The sequence below is a fragment of the Anolis sagrei genome, chromosome 2 (assembly GCF_037176765.1).
Source record: "Anolis sagrei isolate rAnoSag1 chromosome 2, rAnoSag1.mat, whole genome shotgun sequence".
NCBI lineage: Eukaryota > Metazoa > Chordata > Lepidosauria > Squamata > Dactyloidae > Anolis > Anolis sagrei.
In genome coordinates, this window is record NC_090022.1 from 132,038,678 (window position 1) to 132,051,785 (window position 13,108).

The 13,108-nt window shown below is 41.5% G+C and overlaps 1 protein-coding gene across 1 annotated transcript; it reads left to right on the forward strand.

Moving 5' to 3' along the window:
* Nucleotides 1–17: 17 nt before the first annotated feature.
* CCDC137 (coiled-coil domain containing 137) lies at nt 18–9,470 on the forward strand. Its single transcript, XM_060764260.2, has 6 exons — nt 18–132; nt 2,138–2,271; nt 4,084–4,282; nt 5,651–5,733; nt 8,588–8,661; nt 8,926–9,470. Exons 1-6 carry the CDS (start codon nt 92–94, stop codon nt 9,142–9,144), a joined length of 750 nt encoding a protein of 249 aa, XP_060620243.2. The 5' UTR covers nt 18–91; the 3' UTR covers nt 9,145–9,470.
* Nucleotides 9,471–13,108: the final 3,638 nt, after the last annotated feature.

Sequence of the window (13,108 nt, forward strand, 5' to 3'; positions counted from 1 at the left end):
GCGGGGGGAAAAGCCGCGAGGCGGAGGAATGTGACGTCACAGAGGCGGAAGTGGAGGACTTGCACGTGGGCGCGGGCTGCCCGGCAGAGCGATGGGCAAGGCCAGGAGCCCGGCGACTGTGCCGCGCGGCGGGTGAGTTCCCTGTTCCTGGGGCGCCCGTGTCATTGCCCCTTCCAGTGGTTGCGGGGGAAGGGATGCAGTTCGACCGCGCTTCAGCTGCCACGGCTCAATGCTAGGGGACGCTGGGAGTTGCAGTTTAGCAGCAGCAGCAGCACTCTTTGGCAGAGAAGGCTCAGGTTTTTTTCGTAACAGCGCTTCATGCAGTCATGCCAGTGGCCACATGACCTTGGAGGTGTCTACGGACAACGCCGGCTCTTCGGCTTAGAAATGGAGATGACACCCAGAGTCGGACACGACTGGACTTAATGTCAGGGGAAAGCCAACCAAACTTTTTCGTGTCAAGGGCGACTTGAGAAACTGCAAGTCGTTTCTGGTGTGAGAGAATTGTCCGTCTGCAAGGACGTTGCCCAGGGGACGCCCGGATGTTTGGATGTTTTACCATCCTTGTGGGAGGCTTCTCTCATGACCCCGCATGGGGAGCTGACAGAGGGAGCTCATCCGCGTTCTCCCCAGATCGCAACCTGTGACCCATCGGTCTTCAATCCTGCCGGCACAGGGTTTAATCCGTTGCGACACCAAGGCTCAAATAATAATAATAATAATAATTTATACCCCACTACCATCTCCCCGAAGGGACTCGGGGTGGCTCAGAAAAGCACTCTATTTATTATGTATTATTTATTTATTTCGAACATTTCTACCCCACCCTTCTCAACCCCCGGGGGGACTCAGGGCAGCTTACAATTGGCAACAATTCAATGCCGCATCATAAAATACAGAGTAATAAATATAATAATTAAACATGAACATTAATAAATAAAGATTAAAACAGTATACTTACACTCTGATTAGCTATTGCCTGTCTGATGGCTGTTTAGCTAGCCACTGGATTAGCTAAATGGTGCAAACACACAAAATATAACAAGTGCATACACAATGGCACAATCGCAATAACAAATGCATAAAACTACAGCTCCTAGGAATCTGTCATACTGATCCATGACAAGCTGCATTCATTTTACAGTGTATGAGATGCTCCCTAAAGGCCCCTTATTGAACTTCAAATCCCACGATTCGATAGGATGTAATAAATAATAATAATAATAATTACATAGTGTAATAATAATGCCATAACAGTGCAATGTGAGAGGGCCCCATTGGACTTTGGCATCTCCAAAAGAGTTCCATAATATATTGTTGGGATAAGTACCTGAATGTTGGAACTACGCAACCTTCTCAATTGTCCTCTAATTTAATGATTTGTCTGGATATAATATGCTGTTTCATTTACTGAAGTGTATATGTATTCTTTGGTATGCAGTTTTTCCTAACTGTGTTCTTGAGGTTGTGGGAAGGGCTGCAGATCATGTGACCAGATCAAAGACTGTTTAGTGTAACACAGTTTAAAAGATGGCAGTTGAGGGATGACTGTTTAAGATGACAGTTGGAAGTAGACAGTTATAAAGGAGAGTTGTCTAGAGCTGTATAGTCTTGAAAAGACTGATAAAAGACTGAAACGTTTTAAAGAAATGAGCCTGTATATTTAAATACATGAAGCCATCAAATACATGTGCCACGGTAAACTCATCCACAACTAACTGTGCATGACCAAAACAAGGCAAAAATATTTAAATCAGACTATCACAAGGACTATATATATATTCATGTCAGTTACATTTACTCACCTCATTTTTTCCCCATACAAATGGGATCATGTGTCTTTCTAAATGACAAAATAATATTCTGGCACTTCTAGGGATGCCAGATACACTTGGAAGGCTTTAAGATCAGATTTAGCAGCAGAAGAGTAAACCTAATGGCAAACAATCATTTCTCAGCCCCATTTCCTGTTATGTAAAGCTGTTGCATGAAATGATTTTCACATTAACATTAGAAGGGCAGTGTTATGACTGAGACCAATGTAGACTACCCACATCCCTTCTCACTATATACACTTCTATTATCTTGCTAACCTATGTGTTGAAATAGGTGCTACTTGTTTCTTTGTTGTTTTTAGACAAATGAAGAAGAAGAAAATTGACTCAAAGCCCAAATGCTTGGATGACCAAGAAATTCCATATCGATTGCGGGAAATTATGAAGAGCCGTGAGGAATTAAAGAAGCCTAAGATCAAGAAGAAAAAGAAAATGGGTAAAAAACATAAACCATGTTTTCCAATCTAGCTTCCAGATTTTTTTTCATGTCAGGAGCGACTTGAGAAACTGCAAGTCGCTTCTGGTGTGAGAGAATTGGCCATCTGCAAGGACGTTGCCCAGAGGATGTCCGGATGTTTTGATGTTTTACTATCCTTGTGGGACGCTTCTCTCATGTCCCAGCATCGGGAGCTGGAGCTGACAGAGGGAGCTCATCCGTACTCTCCCTGGATTCAAACCTCCAACCTGTCGGTCCTGCCGGCACAAGGGTTTAATCCATTGTGCCAACGGGGGCTCCTTGATTTTCCCTTAGTTCAGCTAATTTGTTTATGCATACAAATACATTCATATACTTTTGTAGTGCACAAACTTTTTGTGAGGGAGGGCTTTATAAAGCATGATTGGATAGCAGGACTCCTCAAGTGCAAACTACTTCATTATGAGTTGCTTTTGCTTTGTGATGTGAACTTCAGTCTCATGCATTTGGAGAGTGTTGCTAAACATGATCTTCTATAACAGTGGTTCTCATCCTGTGGGTCCCCAAATGTTTTAATAATAATAATAATAATAATTTCATTTATAGACTGCCCTCTCTCCTCGAGGGGACTCGGCGCAGTTTACATATAAAAAAGGCAAACATTCAGTGCCCATAAGCGAATACAGACACCTCAGAATAATACAAAATAATAACTGTAAACTTATAACGAAAGAGAAATTGACATCAAAATGAAAAACAGGATACAAGTAATCAAATAAACATAATTATACCAATAACATAATTGGCAATTAAGACATAAACCTTAAGAGTTTTTTTTTATCAGAAGCAAGTTGCTTCTGGTGTGAGAGAATTGGCCGTCTGCAAGGACGTTGCCCAGGGGATGCCTGGATGTTCTGATGTTTGACCATCCTTATGGGAGGCTTCTCTCATGTCCTTGCATGGGGAACTGGAGCTGACAAAGGGAGCTCATCTGCGCTCTCCCTGGATTCGAACCTACAACCTGTCGGTCTTCAGTCCTGCCAGCACAAGGGTTTAACCCACTGTGCCCCCATGGGCTCCAAACCTTAAGAGAATTATTAAAATACATAAAAATGGTTATCATGGTTGTTTTTTAATATGTACTATAGCAACAGTGGAATACAAATAAGTTAACTGGCATTCCGATGGAATTAAAAGTGTCTTAATACTCCTCCTCTCCATACGCTGAAGTGCATAAGTGTGTTTTCAGGAGCTTTTTTTTGGAGGAGAGGAGCGTGGAGCTGTTTTTATTTCTTTAGGGAGGGAATTCCAGAGCTTTGGCCTTCAACTCTCATAAATCTTAACAGCTGATAAACTGGCTGGGATTTCTGGAAGTTATAGACCAAAACACCTGGGGACCCACAGGTTGAGAACCACTGGTCTATAAGAAGAATCACTGTAATAAATATGTGTAATAACCACCTGAAGTTAACAAGTTCAGATGTACCATTGTCCCTCCATATCTACCAATTCAACTGTATATGGTTTGAACATCTTTGTTGAAAGGTCTAAAAAACAAGCCTTGATTTTGCCGTTTTATATAAGGTAGAACATTTTACTATGCCATTGTATATAACGAGACTTGGGCATTGAGGGATTTTGGTACGCACAGGGGATCCTGGACCCAAACCTGGATACCAAGATCATGCTGTAACTTAATCCTATGTTTTATTTTTGAGGTCAGGTCCCACAGTTTAAGAAGCAATGGAGTAGAGATTGGTGGGAGGTCCTTCTGTGTCTCTTCCCCCCAAATGCTGCTGGGCAGAAGGATAATGTCCTGTGGTCTTGTCTCAGTGAACAAAGAAACACCTGATGTACCAGGCAGCAACATACCAGTGCCGAAATTCAGAAGAAGGAAAGGAGAGGCAGTCTCTTCCTACTTGAATCGCATGGAGCGGGAGACTCAACACGTGTGGCACCTCACCAAAACCCAGCTTCAGCGTGAGCCTGAGAAAGAAGAAATGGTAGAGAAAAAGTCTCAGAAGAAAAAAGAGTAAGATTAAGGGTAGATTGATTTACAGGACTTGGCTTAGGAAGCACTGCAGTCTTAGAGCACTTCTGAGTTGATCCCCTCAGTAGTCGAGTACAAACTGGGCTAGAAACATAGGAGATTACAGTGAGCCCTTCATTTTCACTGGGGTTAGGAGCACAGGACCCCAGTCAAAGTTAAAAAAACAAAAAAAAAATACTTTTTCTAACCTGAGAGAGCACCTCTCTAGGAAGCTTTAGGTCCTCCAGTATAATTCTGTGATCAACTTCTGGCAGTCACACTAAAGAACCTAGAGATTTCTAGAGAAAGCAATGTAATCAAACTTGCAAATGATTCAGTCTGCAAAAGGCAATCCCAAAAATGTTGATGCCCTGGATGAATTCACGAAACCAAGAAAAGATCGCAGCGTTGGCAAGACTGTCAACTAGAACTATAGGAAGCTTTTCGAGTGAAGGGAAAACATGTTGATCCCTCTGCCTCTGGGGGTCAGCCCCCATCCTCCCCAAAAGACAAGAGTGAAATGTATCCAGCAGACCAGACTTAAGTGGGAATAGGTTCATTTGTGAGAAGAGATTGATTTACATCCCACTTACTACTACTAAGCTATCTATTCAAAACAACGTCTGAGACCACTATTAGCAAAACTGTTAGGCTATGGAATGATTAGTATTTACCATAAGACCTCTGTAGCCATGGAATCCATATCTGTGGCTTCATTGACCTGTGTACAGGGAAAAATTTTCTCTCTACGAAACATTTTAGATAATTGTGATCTGACTGGGAACATATCCCCTCTACATATTGGGGGTGGTATTGTGGTCTTACTGTACATCAGTGAATTTCCTAAAAGAATTATTGGAATAGGTAGAAAAGCAGAAAAGATCAAAGAGCTGAAAAACACGCGTGGCACCAGATGTGTCAGCAGGCAACCAGCAATGATCAGCAAAAGCTATTGAGCAGGGGAAGAATAAGGCTCTCCAAGTCCATTAATATATTTGGTATACTAGATCAGGGTTTTGGTGGCTCTTCCGGCAGGATGAAGATATGATAAAGTAGTCAGTATAAGGGGAATCATACTTGCCCCTAACTTGTTTTCTTTCTTGTAACTGGCAAATCTTTCCTCTGCCTAGAATCCACATTTTCAACTTGATCCTGTACAAGTTACCCAATTGTAACCCCCAAAGTTAGATGGAATTGATTCCCAATATATTCCCCAATATGTCTGTGGTTTGGCATTGAATGGTTGACTCCTGACTCATGCTAAATAGATGTTTGTTTGCCCTTTTCATTCTGATTTGGGCTTGTGATGGTTTTCCTAAAATACATGTGCGTACGTTTAACAAACCTTGTTCAACAACACTGGCTTTTTAGATTTCAACAGAAGAAGATGGATAAAATCCGTAAGCAAAAAGAAGAGAAAAAAGCAGAAATGCTGGAGAAGGAATTACTCAAAGGTAAATATTTTTTTTCCTCAGTTTAGGGCAATGTTTTTACAGAGCAACAGAAACTATTAAAGACTGTTTTACATTGTAAAGTCTTAATATCTTTGGAGATGATTCCTGTCAGGTTTCCTCCTCAGTAATGCTTTCAAAGTTTTTGTGTGTTATGGATCACAGTTAATTCAAAACCAAATATACAAATACAATCCTTATATAATCATAGTTTTTAAAGAGAAGGCACACAACATGAGATTATGATTATATATGTATGCATGCATGCATATATACTTGTGTGTGTGTGTGTGTATGTATAAAATTTGTAAGCCATCCTTCACCCCCAGATGATTATGAGACAATGTGTACCGTATTTTCCGGCGTAGAAGACAACTGGGCGTATATAAGATGATCCCCCAACATTTCCAGTTAAAATACAGAATTTGGGATATACTTGCTGTATAAGACTACCCCTCTTCCAAAGCACACCAAATATAAATGTTAAAAAACATCAGATTTGATTTAAAATCCAAGACTATCAGAGTGATAGCCAGCTCTTCATCTTAGAAATGGAGATTAGCACCAACCCCCAGTCAGACACAACTGGACTTAATGTCAGGGGAAAATCTTTACCTTACCTAGAGTGAGCCCAGGGCCAGGTCCAATGTCCTTTCCTTAACAACAACAACAACAATAGAACCCTATAGTTGCAAGGGGACTCCTATGGCCATCCAGTCTAACCCTAATTCTATCAGGCAGAAAAACATATCCAAGCCCTCCCGATAGGTGGCCATCCTTCTCTGCTTAATAAGAAAAATATAACAATAATAATAGAACCCTAGAGTTGGAAGGGACTCTAATGGCCATCCAATCCAACCCCACTCACTCCTGCTAGGCAGGAAGACACAATACAAGCCCTCCCAACAGGTGGCCATCCAGCTCTGCTTGATGTTAATAATAATAATAATAATAATAATAATAATGGAACCGTTGAGTTGGAGGGGACTCCAATGGCCATCCAGTTCATTACCACGGAGACCAGCTGAGGGTGGTGGCCTGCTAGGCTTTCCCTGACACCGCCAGCCTGGTGCAAGCTCCACTGTTGCCAGCCGCTGTTGGCCTGGTGTTGGCTCCCCCTTAAGTCCGGAGTGGCTACTGCAGGAGCTGAAGCCAGAGCGGGGGCTTCAGCTCCTGCAGCAACGGCTCCGGGCTTGAGGCGGAGCCCACTCTGCCTCAAGCAGCAGCGGAGCCATCACCAACTATGTTTTAATGCCAAAATAAAAACATAGTTGTCATGAGTCCATCTCCTTGGGGAGGATATTCAAAAATCAGGGTGTCATTATAGAGAAAGCCTTCTCCTTTTAAAAATGCAATACATTTCTCCCATTGAGAGTATGTAAAATCTTTGCTGGGTTGCCTGATACATAGGCAGGATAATATGCAGAAGGCATTTTTTAAGTGAGTGCCTGCATGATGTAGTGGTCTCAGTGTCAGAATATGCCCCTGGAGACTCTGGAGACCAGAGTTTGAACCTTTGCTCAGCCATGGAAATCCACTTGGACATATCACACACTCTCTGTCACTCAACAAATCCTGCCAAGACAACCCTTTGGTAAGTTCATTTTAAAGTTGCAATAAGTTGGAAATGACTTGAAGGCACACAAGAAGTATCCTTTCAGATATTTGGGGCCAAAGCTTTCTAGGACTCAAAAGCAAAAAATAATAATTTTTTAAAAGCCTTGAATTAGACGTGGTAGCAAAAATAGGGAGCCAATGTTATGTTTTTACAAGTGGTGTCACATGTCTCCCTCCAGGTCAGAATCACACAATGCCTTCAGGTGATGAGATTCTTTTCATTGTCCCTCCTTACATGAACTTAAAATGAATTTTGTTTAGAAAACAATTCAGGTAAAAAGTTTGTTTTAATTTAGTTTTTTAAAAGATTACCACCCTAAATAAAGCCTAATCCAACAAAACTATCTTGAGTAGAAATTGATAGTTGAATACCACTAGAATCATGTAAGGATAGAAGAGCAGAGTCAGGCCAATAGTATTGCCAGCCTATTTCAGCATGTTAAAATGGAGGACAGGTTAGATGGGAATGTCTACAAACCCTTAGTAGACCATGAAAGTATCTCAAATAGCTACTACCAGGCAAATCATTACATATATTTATCCAGTGGAAACAACATCTGGATACAGGTTTCATCTTCTTTTCCAAACTCAATGTTATTATTTTGAAACCACGGAAACTTTTTGTTAATTGCTGTCTTATGGCAACTTCATGAATGAAGATCTGCCAAGTCATCCTGTCCTCAACAGGCCTGTTTAGGTCTTGCAAACTCAGGCCCAGGGCTTCCTTGATCAAATCCATCCATCTGGAATGTGGTCTTCCTCATTTCTTACTTCCTTAGTAAGTATCTTGTCTAGTGAGTCAAGTCTTCCCCGGATACTTCCCAAGTATGACAATCATCTTGGCTTCTATTAAGAGTTCAAGTCTGATTTGTTCTTGGACCCATATATTTGTCTTGTTAGCAGTCCATGGCATCCACAGTACTCTGGTGCAACAATATCCCATGTAAAAGGGAAACTAATTCTCTGTCCTTTCTTTACACAGAATTCTGCAGGAAACACCAGATGCATTTGAACTAGAGCTTAGTCACAGTGTCTATGTCAAAATGCTGGGGCTCTGTTCTTTTCTTTGCTCAGCAATAGAGTTAATCTGCAGGTTCAGACTGTGTTTGCCTCCTGCCAGGCTACGGTGAAAGGGAGACTGTAATGGATTGTAAGACTTCAAGTCAGAGTCTGTTTGCATATGGATTTCTTTTAGAGGTTTTTCCATCTCCTCAGTTATTTGCCTTCTTGTTCCTTTCAGATTCAGTGAAGTTTGGAGATGTTGCCTTACAGCCCCCAACACTTACAGCAAAACCAAAAAAGAGTAAAGACAAGGTATGTTTGTAGTACATCACTCTAGCTGTTTTCTAAAAACTCTGCCAATGCCTTTGCTGTTAAAGTGGAAAGGTTTTGCTTAATGAGCAGCTAAGCACAGGAAGCGCTGACTGGTGATACCTTTAATGGGTCAACCACTCAAAGATTTTGATGTGTTGGGAAAGCTGCTCTTAAAGCTGGCCTTGTGTTTGTGATCATACTTCATTCCATCATCCTTTCCTCTTCGTGCTTCTCTCATTTTAAGCAATCTGTCTTGTCTTCCAGGCTGGCCAGAGACAGCTTCTGCTCACGTCTCTTTTGGACTCTGGTAGTAAAGCATCCATCCCAAAAACAACATATTCTTCTCTTGCTCGCCAAAGGATTGTGCAGGAGGAGCGGGAGCGGGTTGTGAAAGCTTACCGGGACATGAAGAAACGAAAGCAGCAGCAGAAGTTATGGGCTGAGAGCAAGCTTGTTATGGACAAACTGAAGAAGCCAGCCTGAGTTGTTGGTTGAATGCAAGGACAAAACAGCAGAAAAGGATACTGTGGATCACAGCAGTTTCCCTTTGGTTGGCTTTACCCAGCCATTTGGACAAACAGACTACTTTGTACATGATGGGCAGCTTCATCGCTTGTTGAACTATGTCTTTGCCTCTGGAAGTAGAGTGGAGTCCCTGTGAAACATTTCTCTCAACCCAGTGTGAAGACTGCATTCATTGTTCCCTTCTGGCAATTTCCAATGGAGAAGAGCTGCAGAGGGCGACACTGACATTTTTTTTTAAAAAAAGTATACATGTATTTCTTTTTATTAAAGCATATATTAAAAAAGTTCTGCCTTCCAGAGTGTTTTTTGAGTCTAAAATAGCTTGGTAGGCATGGCAAAATGTCCCCGGCTAAAGGAATGTGAGAAAATAGTTCTTTAGTTTTAAAATGCCATTTATTTATCTCCCAAGAAGCTTTGGGGTTTCAAAAACAGCCTGGCTTGGAGCATGGGCTGTATTTTCACCCCCTCCACTAGAAGATGACCATTCCTACTTGCAGTGCAGAAATGGATATGATGTGATCACTCTACCCGTCACTCCAAAGTCTTGTTTTGGTACTTGTTATAAGACTCCTGCCAGTCTTTGAAATGGATAGTGTATGTGTCCGCATCTGGGTATGCTTTTTATTACAGCTGTCATAACTACAGCTGGTGTGGTGCAGTGGGTTGAGAGTTGAACTATAACTCTGGAGACCAGATTCGAAATCCCTGACCAGTCATGGAAACATACTGAGTGGTCTTAGGCAAGGTTCTCTCTCTGCTTCAAAGGAAGGTGAAAGCAAACCTCTGAATCCATTTTGCTATGAGAATCCTGTGATGGGGTTGAAACATAAGAGGGAATCAACTTGTAGGCACACAGTAAGAACAAACCCTCATTGTGGGTTATGCTAGATAGGGCTGATGGAAATGTAGGCCAAAAATAGCTAGGGGACCACAATTGCTCACTCTTGGCTGAGAATGGTCTCAGGAAACAGTTCTCCCCTTGAACATTGGTATATTTCTAGCATTGCATTTGTTTGTTCCTTCCTGCAAGGAAGAAAGCAGTAATCATTCAACCTATTACTTTAGATCTGAAAGACAGAAAAACAAATTTGCTGAGATCCATGCTGTATCCCACTTTAGACTATTGTTGGTTTCAAAACCAAGAAAGGTAGAGAGATGCTGATATCATTGGACCTTCTATGCTTGCCTCATGCAAGACAATGCTATTGTTATTTTAGCTTGCTCTCTCCTGCTTAGTAAAAATGATCCTTGAAAATGCCCTTGTGTCCCCATTCACTTTGCTGAATATTATATGGGGCAGAAGTGGCTGAAATGGAAGAATCAAATAAATCAAACCTGTTTCCATTGAGATCTCTGCCCTTCCTTCTACCATTTAGGAGTCATGCTTTCTCTTTTTCCTTCCACTGGCTCTGCTTTCTCTCCCTGCTGGGAAAAAATAAGAGTCCTGACAACAGTTGTGTTGGGATGGGTATCTCCAGGGACACAGGTACCTATAAATGCCTTGCCTTTGTGGAGGGCAGGGGAATGGTTCGTGATATTATGGGGTGAGCAGTGTTTCTATTTTGAAGATACTTTATTCAGACTTGGAATACAGGGCTAGTGAAACTATAAGCTAACAACAATGATTATTTCTCCTTCCCAATCCTGACCCTGATGGGTGAGAACTAAAATAAACAACAGCCAGAACCTAACAAAATGAAGGGGAAAGTTTTCAGACCTGTGTACAAGTTAACAGCCCAGAGTATGGGTCGTTGTAGGTTTTTTCAGGTTATATGGCCATGTTCTAGAGGCATTTTTTTTCCTGACGTTTCGCCTGCATCTATGGCAAGCATCCTCAGAGGTAGTGAGGTCTGTTGGAACTAGGAAAATTGGTTTATATATCTGTGGAATGACCAGGGTGGGACAAAGGACTCTTGTCTGTTGGAGCTAGGGTTAGAGCTAGCCCAGAGTATGCTCTCTTTCTTACCATGGCTCCTTCAAGATTTTAATCCTCCTTAGTCTCTGCCAAGAGTTAGTTTTTAGGCCTGGGTAACAACGCAAAAAATTGTTTCTAAAATCGATTTGTATTTGGGGTTTTTTTGTGTTTCGATATTTAAAATAATTACAAAACTTTCCTTTAAAAAAGTTCAGTATTTACGAAATTTCGTTAATATTAACGAATCGATTCGTTAAGATGGCGGACCCCCCGCGCATGCGCAAATCACCCCCAGAACTTCGTTATTAAGATGGGGGTCGATTCGTTAAGGTAATAACGAATCGATTCGTTAAAAAAGAAATATTTATCAGAAATATTTAAAAATGGAAAATGCTTGCCCTGTTGTGGAGCGAACACAGCCACAGGACAGGGACAAACTCACACACACAGGCACACAAGGGTCTTTTCTTTTTTTAGAATATTTTTTGAATTTTTTGAAGAATAAAAGAAATATATTTTTCAGAAATATTTAAAAATGGAAAAATAGGGCGAAAACAGGGCAAAGGCAAAGCCTCCCCGCTGCTCCCAGCCCAGGGAATGAATGAATGCAAGCAATGAATGAATGCAAGCAATGAATGAATGAATGCAAGCCAAGCCTCCCTCCCGAACCTCCCGTCTCCCCGCCTTCCCCAGCAATGAGCAATGCAGCCACGCGGAGCCACTTTTAAAGGGCAGCCCGCCCAATCACAATCAGCCACGATGCTTGGGAGCGCCGGATTGGCTCCCGGCGCACCCAGCATCCTCCATCCCTAAAACGTCATTTCCGAAACGGGCGGAAGCCCGTAAAAAAGATGGTGGATGCCGTTTCGATATTTAAAAACACTTCCGGGTTTGAAAATATGTTTTGTAATCGTTTTGTAATTGTTAAAAATAACGAATATTTAACGAATTACAAAATTAATGAACGAAACCACCCAGGCCTATTAGTTTTGAAAGAGGAACAATTTCATTTATTTTAGTAGGAGTGGCATTTAAAGAAAATAGTTGGTAACTGGGATATGGCCCTGAGAGATAGTTGGAAATAGTTTTGGCATTATCTTTGAACTGTTTTCACATGGATCAGTCAGTAGGTGGCACACACAAGCCAAGGAGAAGCCATGTTTAGCTATTTTTTTAGCTTCAAGGACTTTTCAGTCTTTTGATGTTAATGCCATGTGATATGAGCAGCACTGTCTGAGTACTCTCAGAGATGTGTCTCTTCTGGGCAGCCCTAAGGTAGGATTCAATTGTAGCTACTAGCTGGGTTATTGATGCTCTGAGATTATATCCTGGCTAAACTTTTAACTGTGCAGCAGCTATATTAGTGTAGTCCCTCAGTTTGTGGTATGTTCTCCCTTGAGGCACTGATTCTGCACTTATATGCTCCTCAGCTACTTCTGGATGAACTTATTTTGTTTACTAGCTTCTCCGACCTTATCCTTGTTGCACAGATGACATTAGACTGCTGGAAAGATGAGAGAGAGGGGAGGGGGTGGGAAGGAGTGATTCTTCCAATACAGCAATGAGACAGGAATATATTTATTTGGCCTAGTTGGAAGTAAGGGTACACTATACTGCTGAATTGATGCAATTTGACACTGTAATCAAGCCCCCCCCCCCCCCCCCAAAGTGCTATAGTACACAAAGAAACTTCAAGCAAGTAATGATTTTTTTTCTTTTTTTATTAAAATCTTTTCTGGAAATCCAGAGTTGCAAAATGCCAGAGAGCTAGAGGCTCCGGAATGGACCTAGCAACAGCTGTACTCTACAAACACTGTCAATTCTAAACCCTTTAATATAATGTATCAGTTTGATGGTTTTGTATATCTTGTTTCTTTTATATACTGTGTACTGTGTCAATTTCTTATATGAAGTGCATAAACTGTTTCACATATATGTATCAAAATGTAACTTAAAGGCAACCACCTCTCCATGATCCAGTCTACATAATTTCTTGGGAAAGGGGAC

Excerpts from the sequence above, each read along its gene's own strand:
- CCDC137 (XM_060764260.2), top strand. The coding sequence starts at position 92 with ATGGGCAAGGCCAGGAGCCCGGCGACTGTGCCGCGCGGCGG. Across the intron at positions 133-2,137 it reads GCGACTGTGCCGCGCGGCGG|ACAAATGAAGAAGAAGAAAA; the intron begins GTGAGTTCCCTG and ends TGTTGTTTTTAG. Across the intron at positions 5,734-8,587 it reads GGAGAAGGAATTACTCAAAG|ATTCAGTGAAGTTTGGAGAT; the intron begins GTAAATATTTTT and ends TGTTCCTTTCAG.